The sequence below is a fragment of the Aphelocoma coerulescens genome, assembly GCF_041296385.1.
Source record: "Aphelocoma coerulescens isolate FSJ_1873_10779 chromosome W unlocalized genomic scaffold, UR_Acoe_1.0 ChrW_unloc_scaf_1, whole genome shotgun sequence".
Taxonomy (NCBI): Eukaryota; Metazoa; Chordata; class Aves; order Passeriformes; family Corvidae; genus Aphelocoma; species Aphelocoma coerulescens.
Window position 1 is genome coordinate 12705561 of NW_027184080.1, and position 19678 is coordinate 12725238.

The 19678-nt window shown below is 44.5% G+C and overlaps 1 protein-coding gene across 2 annotated transcripts in view; it reads left to right on the top strand.

The window, feature by feature from the left end:
* The window catches only part of LOC138102746 (transcription factor RFX3-like), a 243462-nt gene that overhangs the window by 143474 nt on the left and 80310 nt on the right, over positions 1–19678 (top strand). For both annotated transcript variants that reach the window (XM_069000496.1, XM_069000497.1), the window contains 3 exons: positions 9889–10010; positions 14599–14711; positions 15508–15623. In XM_069000496.1, the coding sequence (XP_068856597.1) occupies positions 9889–10010; positions 14599–14711; positions 15508–15623 (351 nt within the window). The remainder of the gene's footprint in view (positions 1–9888; positions 10011–14598; positions 14712–15507; positions 15624–19678) is intronic.

Sequence of the window (19678 nt, forward strand, 5' to 3'; positions counted from 1 at the left end):
GTCCCGGGGGACAAAGGAGAACAGCGTACCTCTAGAGGGATTCGGCTTGGCTCGCAGCAGCAGGACACGTCAGAGAGTGCAGATCATGTCGGGCAGCACCAAATATTACCGCAGGCCTGGTTCCTACGGTATAGCACCGTGTCCCGCAGCCATAGGGAGGAGGAGGAGGAGAAGATCCAGCAGGCAGGAGTTGTGCAGCAAGATTGATTTATTTAATTATTTTACAAACTCTTTTATAGACTTTTTTCTTCATAGCCTAATTGGACAAAGGGCCAGCCACCCCTTGGGGGTGATTGGCTAAAATCCTAAAACATCCATTGTCAAAATATTTTTCTACTATACCATAAACAAGACTTTTCAAGGTTGCAGGTGTCTGGGTTGTTTACATTCCCTGCCACCTCTTCTGTGAGAGAGAAAAGTCTCTCACGGACTTAGAAAATAACAAGAAAATCCTCGCTAGCAGCATTTTTGTAACTACAGGTAAGGTGTCGCCCTGTGCTGGACACAGCTGGTTCCAGCTGGCTTGCTAATGTACCCAATGCAGGCCAAAGCTGAGCGAATCAACAAAGTTGATGGTGCCTCTGTGAAAACATACTTAAGACAGGGCAAAACCCACCAGACATGCAGAGGAGTAGGGGGGAAAAAGAGTGAAAACCAGCAGTATGAACAGAGGTCAGAGAAGAAGGTGGGGGAGAAGGTGCTCCATGGTGCCAGAATCAGTATTCATGTAGCAGCTTATGTAACAGACCATGCTGGAACAGTTGGATATTTTGTGAAGGAACTGCAGCCCATGGAGAATCCATGCCAGAGAAGAGAAGTGTGAGAAGGAAGGAGTGGCAGAGAGATTTTCTTATGTACTGACCATAACACCCTTACACCCATGAACTGTTTATTGCCTCACTGAAGGGGCTGCATGTAACCTGTGTCAATAGCAAGGGGGGGGGGGGGGGGGAAGATGAGTCTGGAATGAAGGCATGAGCCTGGGAAAGGAGGAAGTGTATTTTAATATTTGTCTTTTTGCTTCCTGCTACTTGAATTAGTAATTACATTGTTATTTTAATTGGTGATAAGTTTACTTATTTTTACCTAAGTCGAGTCTGTTTTGCTGCAATGATGATTTGTAAACAATCTCCTGTCATTATCTTGGCCTGCAATCTTTCTTGCTCCTGTTCTTCCTATTTTCTTCATCTGACCAACTGGGGCAGGGAGGGTGAGTGACTGAGTGGGAATTTCACTGTTAGCCAAGGCTAAACCACCACAAATGTGAATACATCCAAAAACCTGCTAGAGGTATGCTTGTGTGCAGTGTTTGACATGGCCCTGAATTCAGGGTCTGAGATTTCAGAAATTAATTTCAGTTGAGTGGCAACAACCATTGAGCTAATTCAAAGGTTGCTGAATCACAGTTGTGGTCAACATGAGCTATGGGAGTGCTACTTCTGTATTCCAATAAGAAATTTAAAAATAGTAAGTGTAAACTACGTGACTACATGACTGTTGCTAACAGTCCCATCTCCCAGTTGAGACAATAGCTTGGACACAACAGACACAGATCAAGCCATTTAAAGCACCTTTGTACTGAAATTGAAGAAATTCACAGGTAAGGACTTGCCTCACCTATATAGGTAAGAGCCCTGACTTTCAACTGGAGCTGCTTTATGGCTCAGATTTCCAAATGGAAGTCTGGTTTGTGTTTGACATACTGGTGTTAGATGGTTTATGGGAAGGAAATGCCAGGATATTTAAATAATTGAATTCACAACATCACAGAATCACAGAATGGTTGAGGTTGGAAGGGACCTTTGGAGGTCATCTTGTCCAACCCCCCTGCTCAGGAAGGACCACCTAGAGCAGTTGATCAGGACTATGTCCAGATGGCTTTTAAATATCTCCAAAGAGGGAGACTCTACCATATCCCTGGGAAACTTGTTCCAGTGCTCAATCACTGGATATTTCCTGATGTTCAGAGGGAATCTCCTATGTTTCAGCTTGTGCCCATGGCCTCTTTTGCTTTCACTGTGCACCACTGAAAAAAGTTTGGCTCTATCTTCTTTGTATCTTCCCTTCAGGGATTCATATACATGAGTAAGATCCCTCTGAGCCTTCTCTTCTCCAGGCTAAAGAGTCCCAGCTCTCTCAGCCTTTCCTCATAGGAGAGATGCTCCAGTTCCTTAATCATCTTGATGGCCTTTTATTGGCGTCTCTTCATTATGTCCATGTCTCTCTTGTACTGGGGAGCCCAGAACTGGACATAGTACACTAGGTGTGGCCTCACCAGTGCTGAGTAGAGGGGAAGGATCATGTCTCTCCACCTGTTGGCAATGCTTTGCCAAATGCAGACAAGGGTACCATTGGCCTTCTTTGCAGCAAGGGCACAATGGTTGTTCATGTTCAAATTGATGTCCACGAGGACCTCCAGGTGCTTTCCTGGAAGCAGCACAACCCTCTGTAATATCAACCACTCTTCCCAGTTTTGGTGCTGTTTGCAAAGTTGCTGAGGGTACACTCTGCCTGATCATACAGATCATTAATGAAAATGCTGAACTGGACTGGACCCAGTATTGACCCTTGGGGTACACTGCTAGTCACTACACTTTTTACCACTGATCATCATCCTCTGGGCCTGGCCATTGTGGTGGGTTGACCTTGGCTGACTGCCAATTGCCCACCAAGTTGCTCAGTATGACAAGGGAGAAAAATACCACAAAATGCTTATGGGTCAAGATAAGGACAGGGAGATCACTCAGCAATTGCCATCACAGGCAGAACAGACTCCACTTGAGGAAATTAATTCAATTTATTGTCAATCAGAGTTGGATAATGAGAAATAAAAATAAGTCTAAAAAACCATTACTCTAAATTCTTGCTTCTTTGCAGGCTCAACTTCACTCACAACTCTTCTAACTCCTCCCCCCCAACAGCACAGAGGGATGGGGAATGGGGGTTGCAGTCAGTTCATAATGCATTATCTCTGCCTCTCTTTTTTCCTCACCTGCTTCAGTGTGGGATCCTTCTCACAAGTGACAGTCCTTCATGAACTTCACCAATGTGGGTCCTTCCCATAGACTGCAGTTCCTCATGAACTCCAGCATGGGTCCTTTCCATGGAGTGCAATCCTTCAGGAACAGACTGCTCCAGCATGGGTCCCCCGTAAGGTCACAGGTCCTGCCAAAAAACCTGCTCCAGTGTGAGCTCTCCATGGGCCGCAGCTTCTTTCAGGGCACATCTATCTGTTCTGGTGGGGGTTCCTCATGGGCTGCAGGTGGATCTCTGCATCCCCATGGATCTCCATGGGCTGCAGGGGGACAGCTGCTCCATCATGGTCTTCACCACAGGCTGCAGAGGAATCTCTGCTCTGGCACCTGGAGCACCTCCTCCCCCTCCTTCTTTTCTGATCCTTGATGTCTGCAGAATTTTGTCTCACATATTCTCACTCCTCTCTCCCGGCTGCTGTTGTGCAGCATTTTTTACCCTTTTAAAAATATGTTATCACAGAGCTGCTACTAATGTCTCTGATTGGCTCAGGCTCTGGCCAGTGGTGGGTCCATCTTGGAGCTGGCTGAAACTGGCTCTTTCCAACATGGGGATAGCTTCTGCTGTCTCCTCTCAGAAGCTACCCCTGCAGACCCCCACTACCAAAACTTTGCCACATAAACCCAATATCGTCATTCAGCCAATTATCAATCTATCTCAGTGTCTGCTGATCCAGCCCAAATTTCATCAATGGCTCCCCTCATCTACCAGGCCAGTTGTATCATTGTAGAAGTTTATCAATTTGGTCAAGCGCGAACTCCTTTTGGTGAATCCATACTGACTACTCCCAATTGCCATATTCTCCTTCATGTGTTTTTAAATGGTTCCTAGGTTTAGCTGCTTCATCAACTTCTCAGAAAGGAGGTGAGGCTAACCAGCCTATAAAAGCTGTTAAAACTGTTTGACTCCTATAATGTCACCTGTAATAATGCCAGAATTAAGACTTTTCCCCAAGATAAAGCATATTGGAGCAAGTGGTAGGATAATCCTGGCTCCTAGCACCTATATTTTTTTTGTGTGTGAAAGTTTTTTTTAAACCCTAGAAACTCAAAGGACTTTTATGCATTCAAGGCACTTTGGATTCTACTTGAAGAGCTGAAAAATTTGTGAAATAGTAAATTTTGTAGAAACTAGTGGAACTATGTGAACATACTGATTTTGATTTAAAAATAGGAATTGATCTTCTGCCAGACATTTTTAAAGTATAATGAGAATAAAGTTAAAAATTCTTTAAAAATTAGGTTTTTGGATTGCAAATAGAGCTATCAAGTGATGAGAAGTTTATCCATAAGAGTTCAATGTTACTGTTGATCAGGGTAGGAAAAGACAGGAAAAAGTTCTGGAGCTAACTACGAATACAATAATAGGCTACAGAGCTACAAATATATGTGTAAAGAATATAGAGAATATATAATAGAAAAAAAGGCAAAAATCAATTCAGCATCACTGTGATAGTGTGATAGTAGAGATTAAACTTTAGTCTTCCTAAAGTTGATTACAGTTGTACAATTTATTTCTGCCAGCCTGGGATTTTATCCTGGGCCTTTACAATAATTAAACTTCATATAAAAGTCATAGAGATTTAGATGATGACAAAAGTTTTTGTCTTCCAGTATTATCATTTAGGAATGATACTCTATGTTAATCGAGCCAAGAGGTGTCTTTTGGAAAAGTATACTTCTTGTATATCACATGTTCTATGTTATTGTATAGTTAAATATATGTCTAGAATGACCAGAACCTTGGATGCTTGCTTCTTATGGGAACTTTCTCATAAACTAAAATTTAAATAGCTACATAGGACATTCCTATTATCTGTTTAATAAGATCAAAATGAGAACATGCTCACATCTAACTCAACTGCTTCTTAAGAGGAGAATTTTCAGAGTGGAATTTGTTGATGTTTCTAAAGTTAATACAAAGCTTTACAATCTGAAATTTCAGACTTGAGCAACAGTTCTGTAGTGGTTTGGTTCGAAATATCCATTACTTATTTTCCTTCTGTGAGATAAGAATTAGGAGAAAGCAAAGCAGGCACAAAACTTAAAAGAATATAAAGAAGTTTATTAACAGACCTAAAAGAAAGAAAAAAAGTCAGACTAAACCTTCAGAACACTTCTCTTCCCCCCACCTTTCTCCCTTCTCCCACTGACAACATAAAAAGACAACCCTTGAGATTTTTTCAGTCAGTTTACCACCCCTATAATAATCTTTTTCAGTTCACTTAGGGAGAGGAGTCTCTCTTGATCATGCTATGGAGACATCTCCACAAGAAACAGTTCTCTCATGGCTTCAATGTCACAGTGAGACAGCCACCCAGGATGGTTCTCTGCTCACATGTGAAAGTCCCTCCCCTCATCTTACAGCTTTCCCCACAACTGTTTTCGAGGGTTCAATCTTGAGCTAATGGGGTACCATTTTAAGGATGAGCTGTTCAGAAGCAAAAGGTTCTCTTCACCTATCTCTGGAAGCATCTTCATCTCTAGGAACAGAGGTCTTCTTCTTCCCTGGGAGCAAGGATCTTCATCACTTTCATCTCTCTCTGCTCAAGTGTCATGGGTTAGCAAGCATAGTCCTGGAAGTGATGTTCTTGCAAAGGGGTGATTACAGCTTCTTCTGTGACCTGACAGAACCTATCAGCTGGCCAGTTTGAATATGGACAATTCTTTAAGCCACTTAAAGTTGTGACCGCTTCTGTGATCCACACTTAAGAATAGACAACCCCCCCCCCCAGCTCTGTCTCGTTTCCGGTGCTGGGACAGGTGGCTGCGGGCCCCGTGCGGGGGCCAGCAGGCCACAGCCATCCTGGAGCCGATGGACCTGTTCCACCTGAGGAGCCGAAAGCTGCCCACCGGTGTCCGGCAGAGATCATGTGACCAACAGCGATAAGCTTCATTCCAGCTGCAAGGCCTGGGTGAGATTAACCCTTTTAGTGCTGTGAAGAGCTGAAAACCTGAGGGAAGAGAAAGAGGAGATGCTTAAAGCTGAAATTCTGTTGTAAAGCTATGATATATGAGAGTACCCGTTGTAATTTCATGAAGGCATGGGGGATGGAGCGTTCAACTTGTACTTGTGAGCAAAAGCACCTGCACTGAGATAGGCAGATGCTGAAGCAGCTGTAATTTCATGAGAAGTTTGGACAGGGAGAGATGGAAGCGATGAGGACTTTTGCTCCAAATGGGAAAGGAGAAAACCTCAGTTCCTAGAGATGCTCCCAGAGATAGTCCTAAAGATGAAGATGAGGAAGACCCTTTGCTCCCAGGGAAGGAGAAGGGCCTCTGTTCTTAGAGATGAAATGCTCCCAGAGATGGGTGAAGAGAACTTTTGTTTCTGAATGGCTCAACCTTAAAATTGTACCCCAAAAAACTTCAAGAGTGGACCGTCGAAAGCAGTTGTGGGAAAAGCTGCAAGTCAGGGGAAGGGACTCACATGTGAGCAGAGAACCAACCTGGGCGGCTGTCTCGTTGTGATAATGTTTTCATAGCATGGGCAAGAGAGACTTCTCTTTCTAAATGGACTGAACAAGGTTATTATGGAAGTGGTAAACAGACTGAACATCTCAAGGGTTGTCTTTTTACATTGTCACTGGGAGAAGGAAGAAAGGTGGGGGGAGGAGAAGTGTTCTGAAGGTGTGGTATAATTTCTTTTTCCTTCTTTTAGGTCTGTTAATAAACTTCTTTATATTCTTTCAAGGTTGGTGCCTGCTTTGCTTTTCTCCTAATTCTTATCTCACAGAAGGTAAACAGTAATAAGTATTTTGGACCAAACCACGACATCAAGCTTCTCATCCAATCACAGCTACTTCAACATTTGCTTGTTTCAGCACAGGTATCTTTGCTCACAATTGCAGTTTGAACGCTCCACCCCCCCATGCTTTCATGAGATTACAACAGGTACTCTGATGTATCATAGTCCATCACCATAGCTTTACAACAGAATTTCAGCTTCTAGGTTTGAAGCATCTCCTCTTTCTCCTCCCTCAGGGTTTCAGCTCTTCCTTCTTCACTGACTTTGGTGTCTTTATGGTGTTTTCTTCATGTGTCTTCACCCTTCCCTTTCCTTTGACTTGGGAGAGGATTGATGTCTGCAGGCTTCATCTGTTCTTGGAGGAATCTTACAACACTAAAAGGGTTAATCTCACCTCGGCCTTGCAGCTGGAATTCGCTTATCGCTGTTGGTCACATGGTCTTTGCTGGGCAGCGGCCTCAGATGAATTTCAGCCGCACTAGGTGAGGGCCGGCCTGGCCGAGCCACACTGCGGGGCTGCTGGCACGGAGCAGGGCCGTGGGGGCTGGCCCGCACGGAGCAGGGCCGCAGATGGAACAGGGCTGCGAGGCTCCGGGGTGACTGTCTCCCGGCCGGCCCAGCCCGCACTGAGGGGGGCTGCGCCAGGTGTCCAGCGAGCAGAAGTGGCTGACATCTCAGCCAAGTGGCGCTGTGGCCCACCCGGCCGGGCTACGCTGAGCAGGACCTGGCCGGCCCTGCTGGTCCGCACCACAGACCCCCAAGTTGCTTGTCCAAAAGCTGGAAGCAAGAGAGCTTTCCCGGGCTTTGTTTGTTCTTAAATGTGGATCACAGAGGTATGTCAAGCTTCTTAAGTGGCTTTAAAAAGTTGCCAATATTCAAACTAGCCAGTTGATTGGTTCTATTGGATCTAGAGGAAGCTGTAAGCACCTCTTTGCAAAGAATCACTTCCGTGGCTGATGGAGCCCTCTTTAAAAACCCAAACTATGCTAAACCATGACAAGTTCACATGCATTGCTTTCTGCACTGAGGTTTCTCTAGTTTTCTTCTGGCTACAAAGCTATTTCAGAAGGACAAAGGTTCCAAGTTCTTATCACTAAGAGTTGTGGTGATGCCTTTTCCTGGTGTTAAAATCAGGAGTCATACATGGTTAGAAGGGGAAAAGGGATTTTACCTTGGTATTTATTTTAAGGATCCTTAGGTGCACACGTCCAGGTCATATGCATCGAGATGCACCCCACCGAGTGTGTGTGTCCCCCCAACATCAGGTATAACCTTATAGGTTTTACTAATTAGCATATCTATCAAAGATTCCCCAATGAGAGGCTCAAGTGAGCCCCCCTCCCCAAGGAACCTTCCCCTGGATGGTTCTATCTTGGTTTACAGAATGTGGACCTTGGGGTCTGGGGCACACTGATCCCTAGCTACGAAGCTTCTAAAATGTTTAGTCTCTTAGCTTGACAAACAAGTCCAAGAATGTAGGCAAAAAGCACTAGGAATACAGAAGTTGTAAAAAGGTATAACAGGAGTATAAAAGAAAAGGCAAAAATTTTCATGGCATCAGTGGCAGAATTAATTTTCAGTTGTGTTGAAGATGTCAGGCAGAATCTTCAGCCTGTCAGTGTGATGGTTTTAACATCTGACCACCCAAAACAGGACTCCTATTTGTATTTTTCTCCTTTTTATCCTTTATAAAATTTTTTATGACTTAAATGATGAATAGAATAGAATAGAATAGAATAGAATAGAATAGAATAGAATAGAATAGAATAGAATAGAATATTTCAGTTGGAAAGGACTTACAATGATCATCTAGTCCAACTGCCTGACTACTTCAGGGCTGAACAAAAGTTAAAGCATATTATTAAGGGCATTGTTCAAATGCCTCTTGAACAGTGACAGGCTTGGGGCATTGACCACCTCTGTATGACACTGAACCGTGCCATAAATCAAATCCCTCCTGATGGGAGAGAATTTTCTAAAAGTCTTTGCAAGGAGTTTCAAAGATAAATCGAGACTTTTCCTTGAGTTTCAATGCTGCCAGATAGTTGTTCATTAAGTCTTATCAGAGGAACAGAGCCACTAGCGTGACCCAGGTACAGCATAGAGCACAGAAAGCAGGAGTGAAATCTCTAATTATCAAGATTTACACAGCCTTTTAAAGATAATTTAACCAGTAGTTACTAAAAACGTATATTATTTTCACTTTCCTACCAATTATTCAGTAACACGGACAGGAACTACGGAATTCTCTATCCAATCATTCCAAACTACTTTTACTGCAGAACATGGAGTAGTAGAAGAAGGAGAAGAAAGTTTAGGGAACAACAACAATCCTCCATTTTGATAGTTTTTACTCTTATCTATTTACTACAAAGAGAAGCCCAAAACTTCTATTTTTTTCACCCTGTGACAATCTTACATAGTAGTCTATCACCTAATTCACACCACTGTATTTTCTAGTTCTTCTCTGATCGTTGGTAATTTTTTCCAAGGTTCGAGGTTAAAACCGTGTTGTTCAGGGGGGTAAGAACCCTTAAAAACAGGCAGAGAAATATTCTTTGCACTCTGGGTTAGTACACTGTAGGAAGCCTGTTCTAGTGTTTGACCACCCTCTCAGTAAAGAAATGCTTCCTAATATTAAGTCTGAACCTCCCCTGCTTCGGCTACTTAGTTTAAGTAGCCTTCTCGGACCTTCTGAACTCATGAGAAGTTTGTTACATGCTAAAATTATTTAAATTACTTTGTCTTCAAACAAATTAATTGCCTTTCTTTAGGTGATTAAACCTTTATTTTTGAGCTACTTGATTCCTGGGAAGACAAGTCCTTTGGAAAAGGAAATATTGTGTTCCTGTTTAGTGTAAATGAGCTTTAGACGTTAGTGGTATAGTTTTTAAACCAAATTCTACAAGAAATTGGTAGTTGTGCCGTGATATCTGGTTTATGAATTTTATAATGTGTTGCCAATGTTCTACATTTCCTTGCTACAATTATTCTGATGTTACTTTTTTCTTTTGTGTGAACTAGCAAAACTGTATATTGAGACTCAGGAATCAGGCATTTGCAAAAAAGTGAACCTAAAGAATAATTTTGTATTTGATAATTCTGTAGGTACAAGCCTGTGCAGAAAGTGGATGGCGTTCCAGATGGTTTCACAGGAAGTGGTCAACAGACAGGCACATCTGCTGAACAAACTATAATTGCCCAAAGTCAACATCATCAACAGTTTTTAGGTATGAAAAGATGTTATACTGTCGTCTCACTGATAATAGAGCAAAAAGATACTCATAGGAGCTATATGTTCTGTATTGCAAGACTTCTGCAATATTTAGTATTCATCATGCAGATATAAAACAAAAAAATGTGCAAAATCTATTTGCACAGTAGATTTAAAATATATTGCAATGAAAGTGGGGTGAAGACTCTGGGGCAAACTGCTTTGACAGATGTGCTCTGGAGTCAAGGATCATGCCGAAGGACTGTGGAGAGAGTTCCTGAAGTGGCAAGACCTCGAAATTAGCACCAAGAAGTGCCTCAGCACCCCACCTTCCCCCTCCAGCAGGAAGTGCTGAAGCTCTGACTCAGAGGCAGCTCTGACTCAGTGTGGGTGAGGTCAGGAGTGATGAGGTCCACTCTGCACCCTGTAACACCCCAGACACTTAATGTTTGGGGCTAAACTGAGGTTCCTTTGCTCTGGGTAGACGCAAGGGAGAAATACTGACCAGATATTCTCAAGAGGTAAAAATCCCACAAAGGTTTACTGGCAAAAAATAGAAAATCAAGGAACTTTGGCAAAACATTCAGTACAACATAAAATACTTATCACAGCATCAACTTAGCCCATTCAACTTAGCAACCTTTAAACCCATTTGATGTTACGTTCCATGAAAAGAGAGTTAGAAGAAGAAGAAAGGGAGAAAGACAGGAAAGATATAGCAAAACAGACATATAGCTACCAACTCCTGGGTTCCAGCAATGTAACAGAAAACTCCAAGATGAAGGTAGGATTAAAGAACAACATGCTTGCCTTGTGGTCAGCCTTCTTAAACCCTCGGCCCTTCGTGGGCCTTCCTCCCAGGTAGGACTTCTGGTTGCTTGGTCACTCAGGAGCTGGGTTAGGCAACACTGGGGGACTGCCTCCAGTGTGCTATGATTGACAGAGACTGTGGGGCTGGGGGGTATGGGGCCAGGGCACCACCTCACCAGAGCAAGGCCTGACTCGCCCCCTACTACACATATTCCAAGCATCCTAAAATGTCTCCAGACATTGATCTTTCCAGTCTCTGACACACCCCTACAAAAGCAGCTCCTAGGGTGCAGAGTAGGCAAACAGGGCAGGGTGTGGCAGTTCAGGAATGTAGAATGCAGTCACCCACCAGCTCAAGAGGAGAGCTCAGTTGGTGGTCATTACATTCTCAGAAGGAGCTCAGCTATGGTATCCACTTGGCAGGGAGCTATGTCCTCTGGACTTGCCAGAAAGGATGTGGTGACACAGACAGAGCTGCCATGAAAACACGCAGCCATCTAGGTCTTGGGCTACAGGGAATGCCAGAGCCTGGCACTGGTATTGGATGGCAGTAGAGACAACAGCTGTGTGAGGTGTGATAAAGTGGGTGATCTGCTCAGCCCAGGGATGTTGGAAAATAGAATTATTGGGATCAATAAAAAAACTGTAGCAAGAGCCTGCAAGCAAAAGACCTGTGTGAGAAAGACTCTCCATGAGAAAATTCTTGTGTGAGAAAAGGCCTGAGAAACAAAGAGGGAGTTTTGAAACGATGCAGCTGTCCTGATAAGATGTGCTAACCAGGACAGAAGGGAGGTGAACTCTGAATTCTTTTAATCATAACATAACTGTAGAAGCTTGCCAATGTAAGTCCAATTAGGTAGAAGTAGAAATGCGCTTTGATAAGTTTTAAGCCACTTAAGACTTAACAAGCTGGTATACTATATAAGTGCCTCTGGATTGCTAATAAACGGAGTTTTGCTCTTATCAACCACATTGGTTTTGGACTGCAATTTTCTCCCCCCTGCCGGAGGAGCTGAAAGGCCTTTTACTTTCCAACACAGGGACAGAGCTAAGAGAGGAGGTAGAAAAGTTAAGAAGTATCAGGGACTCTGAATGGTTGAGACACTCTACCATTCCTGAAGCAAATGCACCAGCTGGCCACACCACAAGAAGAAAAGGATCCCTTACACTCTCACCACCAGGCAGAAGGAGGGGATCTAAGAGATGGGAGGGAATGGAAACAGGTCTCTGTTCAAGGCAGCAGGCAAATCCCCTCCCGGCCTACCTCACCTTCCCAGCTGCAATACAATAAGTATGAGGCTCTAGAACTTGAAGACCAGGTACAGAATTGTCAAGGTTGGAAGAGACCTCCAAGACCATCTAGTCCAACCATCAACCCAGCACCTCCATAGTCACCTTTAAACCATATCCCCAAGTGCCACATCCAGATGCCTCTTGAACACAAATACAACATGGGCACACTACAATATGGACAAAGGTCCATCCAGGTTGGAGGAGTTGCCTAGGGTGAGTAAGTCTACCCCCTGCATCACAACTGCCTCAGTCAAGGAAAAATAGAGCAATTGTCATTGGTGACTCCCTTTAAGAGGAACAGAGGCCTGATATGCTGACTGGACCCAACCCATAGGGAAATGTGGTGCCTCCCTGGGGCCTGGGTAAGAGACATTACCAAGAAACTCTGTAGCCTGGAACAGCCCTCTGATTATTATCCATTACTGGTTTTTCAGGTGGTCAACAATGAAGTCCAAAAAAAAGTCTAAGGACAATCGAGAGGGACCTCAGGGCTTTGGGATGACTGGTTGAAGGATCTGGAGCACGAACAGTTTTCTCCTCTATTCTGTGTTACAGGGAATGATGGAGGCAGAAATAGGAAAATCATGCAGATGAATACCTGGTGCTGAGCCAGGTGTCACCAGCAGAATTTGTTTTTTTTGATCATGGGTTGTTTTACATGACACTGAGCCTGCTGACAACAGCTGGGGTACACCTGTCTCAAAGGGGGAAAAGGATCCTTGTTAGTTAGCAGGGCTCACTGAGAGAACTTTAAACTAGATTTGAAGGGAATAAAATCAGGAATAATGGAAATAAGCCTGGGAGTGGCACGCCACTGACGGATGGTGTGCTAGTGAGGTCCTTCAGTCTGCTGTCTCGATAGAGGTAGGGGATGGAGATCCATGCAGTAGAAAGGATGCATGGGTTATTGATGTGCTAGAAACCACAGAAGCATCTGAGAATGGTCAAGCAGAAATTAGAGCTTCTCCCCCGAAAAGGTAGTGGATCAATAACACAAGTGTATTACATCAGTGTATTCAGCATGGGCAACAAACAGGAGGAACTGGAAGCCATGGTGCAGCAGGAAAACTATAACATAGTTGCCGTCACAGAGACATGATGGAACAAGTCACACAACTGATGCAGATGGTCTTTAAGGTGCCTTCCAACCCCAACCATTCTATGATTCTGTAACCTGATCTCCTTCTATGACAAGGTGACCTGCCTAGTGGATGAAGGAAAGGCTGTGGATATTGTCTACCTAAACCTCAGTAAAACCTTTGACACTGTCCCCCACAGCATTCCTGGAGGAACGGGCTGCTCATGGCTTGGATGAGTACACTGTTCACTGGGTAAAACACTGGCTGGATGGCCAGGCCCAAAGAGTGGTGATGAATGAATTTAAATCCAGTTGGTGGCTGGTCACAAGTGGTGTTCCCCTGGGCTCAGTATTGGGGCCAGTCCTGTTTAATATCTTTATCAATGATCTGGATGAGGGGATTGAATGTGCCTCTGTAAGTGTGCAGATGACCTCAAATTGGGCAGAAGTGTTGATCTGTTGCAGAGCAGGAAGGCTTTGCAGAGGGATCTGGACAGGCTGGATCGATCGGCCGAGGCCAGTGGTATGAGGTTCAACAAGGTGAAGTGTTGGGTCCTGCATTTGGGTCACAACAACCCCATGCAATGTTACAGGCTGGGGGAAGAGTGGCTGGAAAGTGTCAGAAAAGGATCCGGGGGATGCTGGTCAACAGCTGGCTGAACTTTAGATGGCAGTGTGTCTGGGTGGCGAAGAAGGGCAATGGCATCCTGGCTTTTATGGTTGCTTATGTAAGAATGCTTATTAAATATGTTGTTGCAGTAATTGTACACTTTGTTTTGAATTCATATATTGGGATTTTGAAGCACCACATCTTTTGGCAATAACCTTGCTGTGTACCAAAATCATTGGGAACCTTAGGCTATAGTTAGCAGGTTTTTGAATTTTCCCTTCCACTGTTCCCATAGTTGACAGTGCATTTTTCCCCCCATACCAGTATATCTGTTGGAAACACTTATGAGAAATAGTAAAAGCACGTTTGCTACAGTTGAAAGGCTTTTAAATTTCAAGTAAATATATGCTGCTGAGTCTACTAAACCCTAACATTCATGTCAATTCAAAAACTCTTTGGTTGATCAAAATAAAAACTATTACATTATATTGATCTCTTATATACTGACATGAATATTCTGAAAATTAGTCTTATCTTTTTTTTAATATACAGATACAATATGTATGTGCAATCATTTTTATCTGCTACCTATCAAGAATAATTTAACATCTCCTTTTGTTTTAAAAATAGCTAGCTGGTTTGTTCACAACTTTATTGCAACTTTAAAATATATTTCGTATGAAAGACATTCCTCTTTGGGCATTATGACCTTCTAGACTTTATTTCTTTACATCATCCTTAAATGTTTTCTAATCAAACTGTAATTGGCATCATTTGCAATAGCTTTTTTCTGTTATGTTGTCATGGTAACAGATGCATCTCGAGTACTTCCAGAGTTTGGAGAAGTTGAAATATCTTCTCTGCCAGATGGTACTACCCTTGAGGACATAAAATCATTGCAAAGTCTTTATCGAGAACACTGTGAGGTAAGAAAAGTGTCTTTTCACAGAAATCATTCTTTGAAAATTCATGTTTTCTAGTAAGAATCAGTACAACAGGGTGACTGACACAAAACAGATTGCAGCCAGCCTACTTGTACCTTATGTGATCCTCAAATATTTTGCTTATTCAGAAAGGATATTTGCAAAAAAACCCCTGAAATTTCTCTCTTAACAGGGAAAAAAAATAACATGTAATAGAATACCGATACTGGAATGTAATCATGTGTAGGTTTTGAGAATTTTAGATAAAACAAACTTTAGATAATATATATACAGAATTTTGCTTTTTTTATATGAGTTGAAATCAGATTAAATTATTATTTCTAATGTTTGTTAAAAACAAACTTTTTTTTTAAGTTTTAAAGAAGCAGGTTGCTTAAGAACGTAAGGCTGCATGTTATATTGAATAACGTTTTAAAATTATTGTTGAAGGTGCTTTAAAGCATGTAATGAAGTAACAAAATTAATGAAATAGGTTTCCTTTGTGTTTGCAATAGTGTTAAAAGTTCCATTTAAGTGAATTCACCTGATATATGTGCTTAGGCTCTTTTCTGGAGGGTTAATCTTAGTCACTTGGCCTGATCTAAGTCTGCGATTACACTAGTCCAGAAAGTTGGAAAAATTTTTGCTAAAAAGTTATTAAAAAGGATATTATATGTTTATTTATAAGCATACCTTTTAATATTTTTTTCTGCAAAATGACCAGGGGCAGCGATACCCCTGGAAAGAATTGGGGGGAATCACTTAGAAGACTATCTGCACTGATTTTATATTTCTTTAGGCAATAGTGGATGTTATTGTGAATCTTCAGTTTAGCCTGATAGAAAAATTGTGGCAAACTTTCTGGCGCTATTCTCCCTCTGCTCCAGCTGATGACGCAGCTATTATTGAACTGAGGTCAGTAAATGTCTCTTTGCTTACTGTTCCCCATCATGATACAACAGCAGGAGTCAAATCAAAGAAAGACTTAGTTTTACATATAGGCTAAGAACCTTTTCTGATATCAGTAGTTTTTCAGGTTAAATTGGTGTTGTCTGCTATTTGATATATAGGGTGTTGGTATATGTCAAACTGCAGCCTTGAAATGATTGTATACATCTTCTACTTTTTCCTTTGGATTACTAAATTCAAAGTATCTTTTCCCAATGTATTGTCTGGTCTGTTTAAATTGCAAGGACCATTTTTATCATACTGTCTCGGTTTGAAAGACAGGTGTCTGCTAAGGAAGGCAGAAGCCTCCCTTGGAGTGGCAGATGTAACCCCTTTCCCTCTGAGTTATTATAATTTTGAAATCAAGGGTCTTTAGGCAAAGATGTGGGAAAATAGGAATAACAGTTCTTTACTATATATATATATATATATATATATATAACTAGTCAAACAAAACAACAACAACTATGGCAGTAACAGCAAACACAAACCCAGTCCCAGCCTTCTCGGCTGTCAGGCTATTTCCCCTCGGGTGCAGTTCCGCTTGCAGCCGACAGGGATCGCTGGCGGCTCCCGGTGAGCAGGGCAGGTGCGATGGTTCCCCCGCGGCTGCAGGGGGCGCTCCGGAGCGAGCTCGGGGAACACGCGGCTGCTCTGGCGCCCTGGGATCCCGGGGAAGGGTGGAACAAAGGAGCTTCACAAACCGGTGGGCAGCTGGTCCCGGAGTCTCGGAAACAGCAGGCTGGACTGGTAGGCTGGAGCGGCAGGCACAAACACAAATCCCGGGTGGCAGACGAGATGTATCCAAAAGGGGAACCCCCCGGGGCTCCAGGCAGGCAGGGCAAGCACGGCTACAGCGTAGCGAAGGCTCGAAGCAGCAGCGGGGTGGGCGGCCACAGCCCCAGCCTCCAGCAGGGCAGGGAAAGCAGCCCTGGGATCCCCGGTGTTGTTCCCAGCAGAAAGGAAAGACGCCGAAAACGGGAACCAGCAGCTCCTCTCTCCGCGGCTTCTCCCTCCAGACGCTGAGAGCGAACTGAACTGCCCGCCAGGTGAAAACAAAAGCCTGGCCGGGCCCTTTTGTCTTTTCTTAAGTATGGCTATCTCCTCTCAAGTATGGCCATTTATCTCCTAGCAACATGCTATGGGAAAAAATTCCTTTAACAGAAAAAAAAAACTAGGACTAAACTAAAACCCCAACATTATCCACCCCGAATTTTTTTTCCATACTAACATGTTACATGAAACTTAACTTTTTAACCATATAAATACAAGCATCACCTAAGTTATATACATATGTACATGCTGATACTGATACAAGTACAGAGCCATGGGTAGTTCACCCTAAAACAAGGTCCCCTTGAGGTATGCATCGGGTCTCTCCATCCCTTTGCATCACCCACCAGGTACAACCTGGTCCCTGAGCAAAAACAACCCCACGGATGGGTTTGTCTTTGCTCAAGGCAGACTTTACCCAAACAGTTTTTCCAAGCATACCTCTCATGTGCACCACTGGAACCTTATCCCCATCTGTTGTTTGTAGGGGTTCGGATTGGGCAGGGCCAGCTCGGCTGGTGGAGCCTCGGGTGTTAACTAACCAGGTGGCTTTTGCTAAATGCACCTCCCAGTTTTTGAAAGTCCCCCCACCCAGTGCCTTCAAGGTGGTTTTAAGCAGTCCATTACACCGCTCAACCTTCCCAGCTGCTGGTGCATGGTAAGGGATGTGGTACACCCACTCAATGCCATGTTCTCTAGCCCAGGTGTTTATAAGGCTGTTCTTGAAGTGAGTCCCATTGTCAGATTCAATCCTCTCAGGGGTACCATGCCTCCAAAGGACTTGCTTTTCAAGGCCCAGGATGGTGTTCCGGGCAGTAGCGTGAGGCACAGGGTAGGTCTCCAGCCATCCTGTGGTGGCTTCTACCATTGTGAGCACATGGCGCTTGCCTTGGCGGGTTTGAGGCAGTGTGATGTAATCAACCTGCCAGGCCTCCCCATACTTGTATTTGGACCACCGCCCACCATACCACAGGGGCTTCACCCGCTTGGCCTGCTTGATCGCAGCGCATGTCTCACAGTCATGGATGACCTGGGAGATACTGTCCATGGTCAGATCCACCCCTCGGTCTCGTGCCCACTTATAGGTGGCATCTCTGCCCTGATGGCCTGAGGCATCATGGGCCCATCGAGCTAGGAACAACTCTCCTTTATGTTGCCAATCCAGGTCTATCTGGGACACCTCTATTTTCGCAGCCTGATCTACCTGCTTGTTATTACGATGTTCTTCATTAGCCCGGCTCTTGGGAATGTGAGCATCTACATGACGGACCTTCACAGATAGCTTCTCTACTCGAGCGGCAATGTCTTTCCACTCCTCAGCAGCCCAGATTGGTTTTCCTCTGCGCTGCCATTTTGCCTTATTCCACCTTTCCAGCCAACCCCACAGAGCATTGGCTACCATCCATGAATCAGTGTAAAGGTAGAGCTTTGGCCACTTCTCTCTTTCAGCAATGTCCAGAGCTAATTGAACGGCTTTGAGTTCAGCAAATTGGCTCGATCCACCTTCTCCTTCCGTAGCCTGTGCAACTTGTCGTGTGGGGCTCCATACAGCGGCTTTCCATTTCCGGCTAGCGCCTACAATTCGGCAGGAACCATCAGTGAAGAGGGCATATTGTCTTTCACTCTCTGGTAGCTCGTTATACGGTGGGGCTTCTTCGGCACGCGTCACCTGCTCCTCTTCTTCTTCAGAAGATAACCCAAAAGTCTCACCTTCTGGCCAGTTCGTAATTATTTCCAAGATCCCAGGGCGACTTGGGTTTCCAATTCGGGCGCGCTGCGTGATGAGGGCGATCCATTTGCTCCAAGTAGCATCGGTGGCGTGATGCGTGGAGGGAACCTTTCCTTTGAACATCCACCCCAGCACCGGTAGTCGAGGTGCCAGGAGGAGTTGTGCCTCAGTTCCAATTACCTCTGAGGCAGCTTGGACTCCTTCATAAGCTGCCAAGATTTCTTTCTCTGTGGGAGTGTAGTTGGCTTCGGACCCTCTGTAGCTTCGGCTCCAGAATCCCAGCGGTCGGCCCCGAGTCTCACCAGGCACCTTCTGCCAGAGGCTCCAGGACAGACCATTGTTCCCGGCTGCAGAGTAGAGCACGTTCTTCACCTCTGGTCCTGTCCTGACTGGGCCAAGGGCTACGGCGTGAGCGATTTCCTGCTTGATCTGGGCAAAGGCTTGCTGTTGTTCTGGGCCCCAGTGGAAATCGTTCTTCTTGCGGGTAACCAGGTAGAGGGGGCTCACAATCTGGCTGTACTCAGGAATGTGCATCCTCCAGAAACCTATGGCGCCTAGGAAAGCTTGTGTTTCCTTCTTGTTGGTTGGTGGAGACATCGCAGTGATCTTATTGATGACCTCAGTGGGAATCTGACGCCGTCCATCTTGCCACTTCACTCCCAGGAACTGGATCTCTCGGGCAGGCCCCTTGACTTTGCTCTTCTTGATGGCGAAACCAGCTTTTAGGAGAATTTGGATTATTCTCTCTCCTTTCTCAAACACTTCTGTTGCGGTGTTCCCCCACACAATGATGTCATCAATGTACTGCAGATGTTCTGGGGCCTCACCCTTTTCCAGTGCAGCCTGGATCAGTCCATGGCAGATGGTGGGACTGTGCTTCCACCCCTGGGGCAGTCGGTTCCAGGTGTACTGCACACCCCTCCAGGTGAAAGCAAACTGGGGCCTGCACTCTGCTGCCAGAGGAATGGAGAAAAATGCATTGGCAATGTCAATAGTGGCATACCACTTTGCTGCTTTGGACTCCAGCTCATACTGGAGCTCCAACATGTCCGGCACAGCAGCGCTCAGTGGTGGAGTCACTTCATTCAAGCCACGATAGTCCACAGTCAATCTCCATTCCCCATCAGACTTGCGCACAGGCCAAATGGGGCTGTTGAAGGGTGAGTGGGTCTTGCTGACCACCCCTTGGCTCTCCAGCTCACGAATCATCTTGTGGATGGGAATCACAGCATCTCGATTT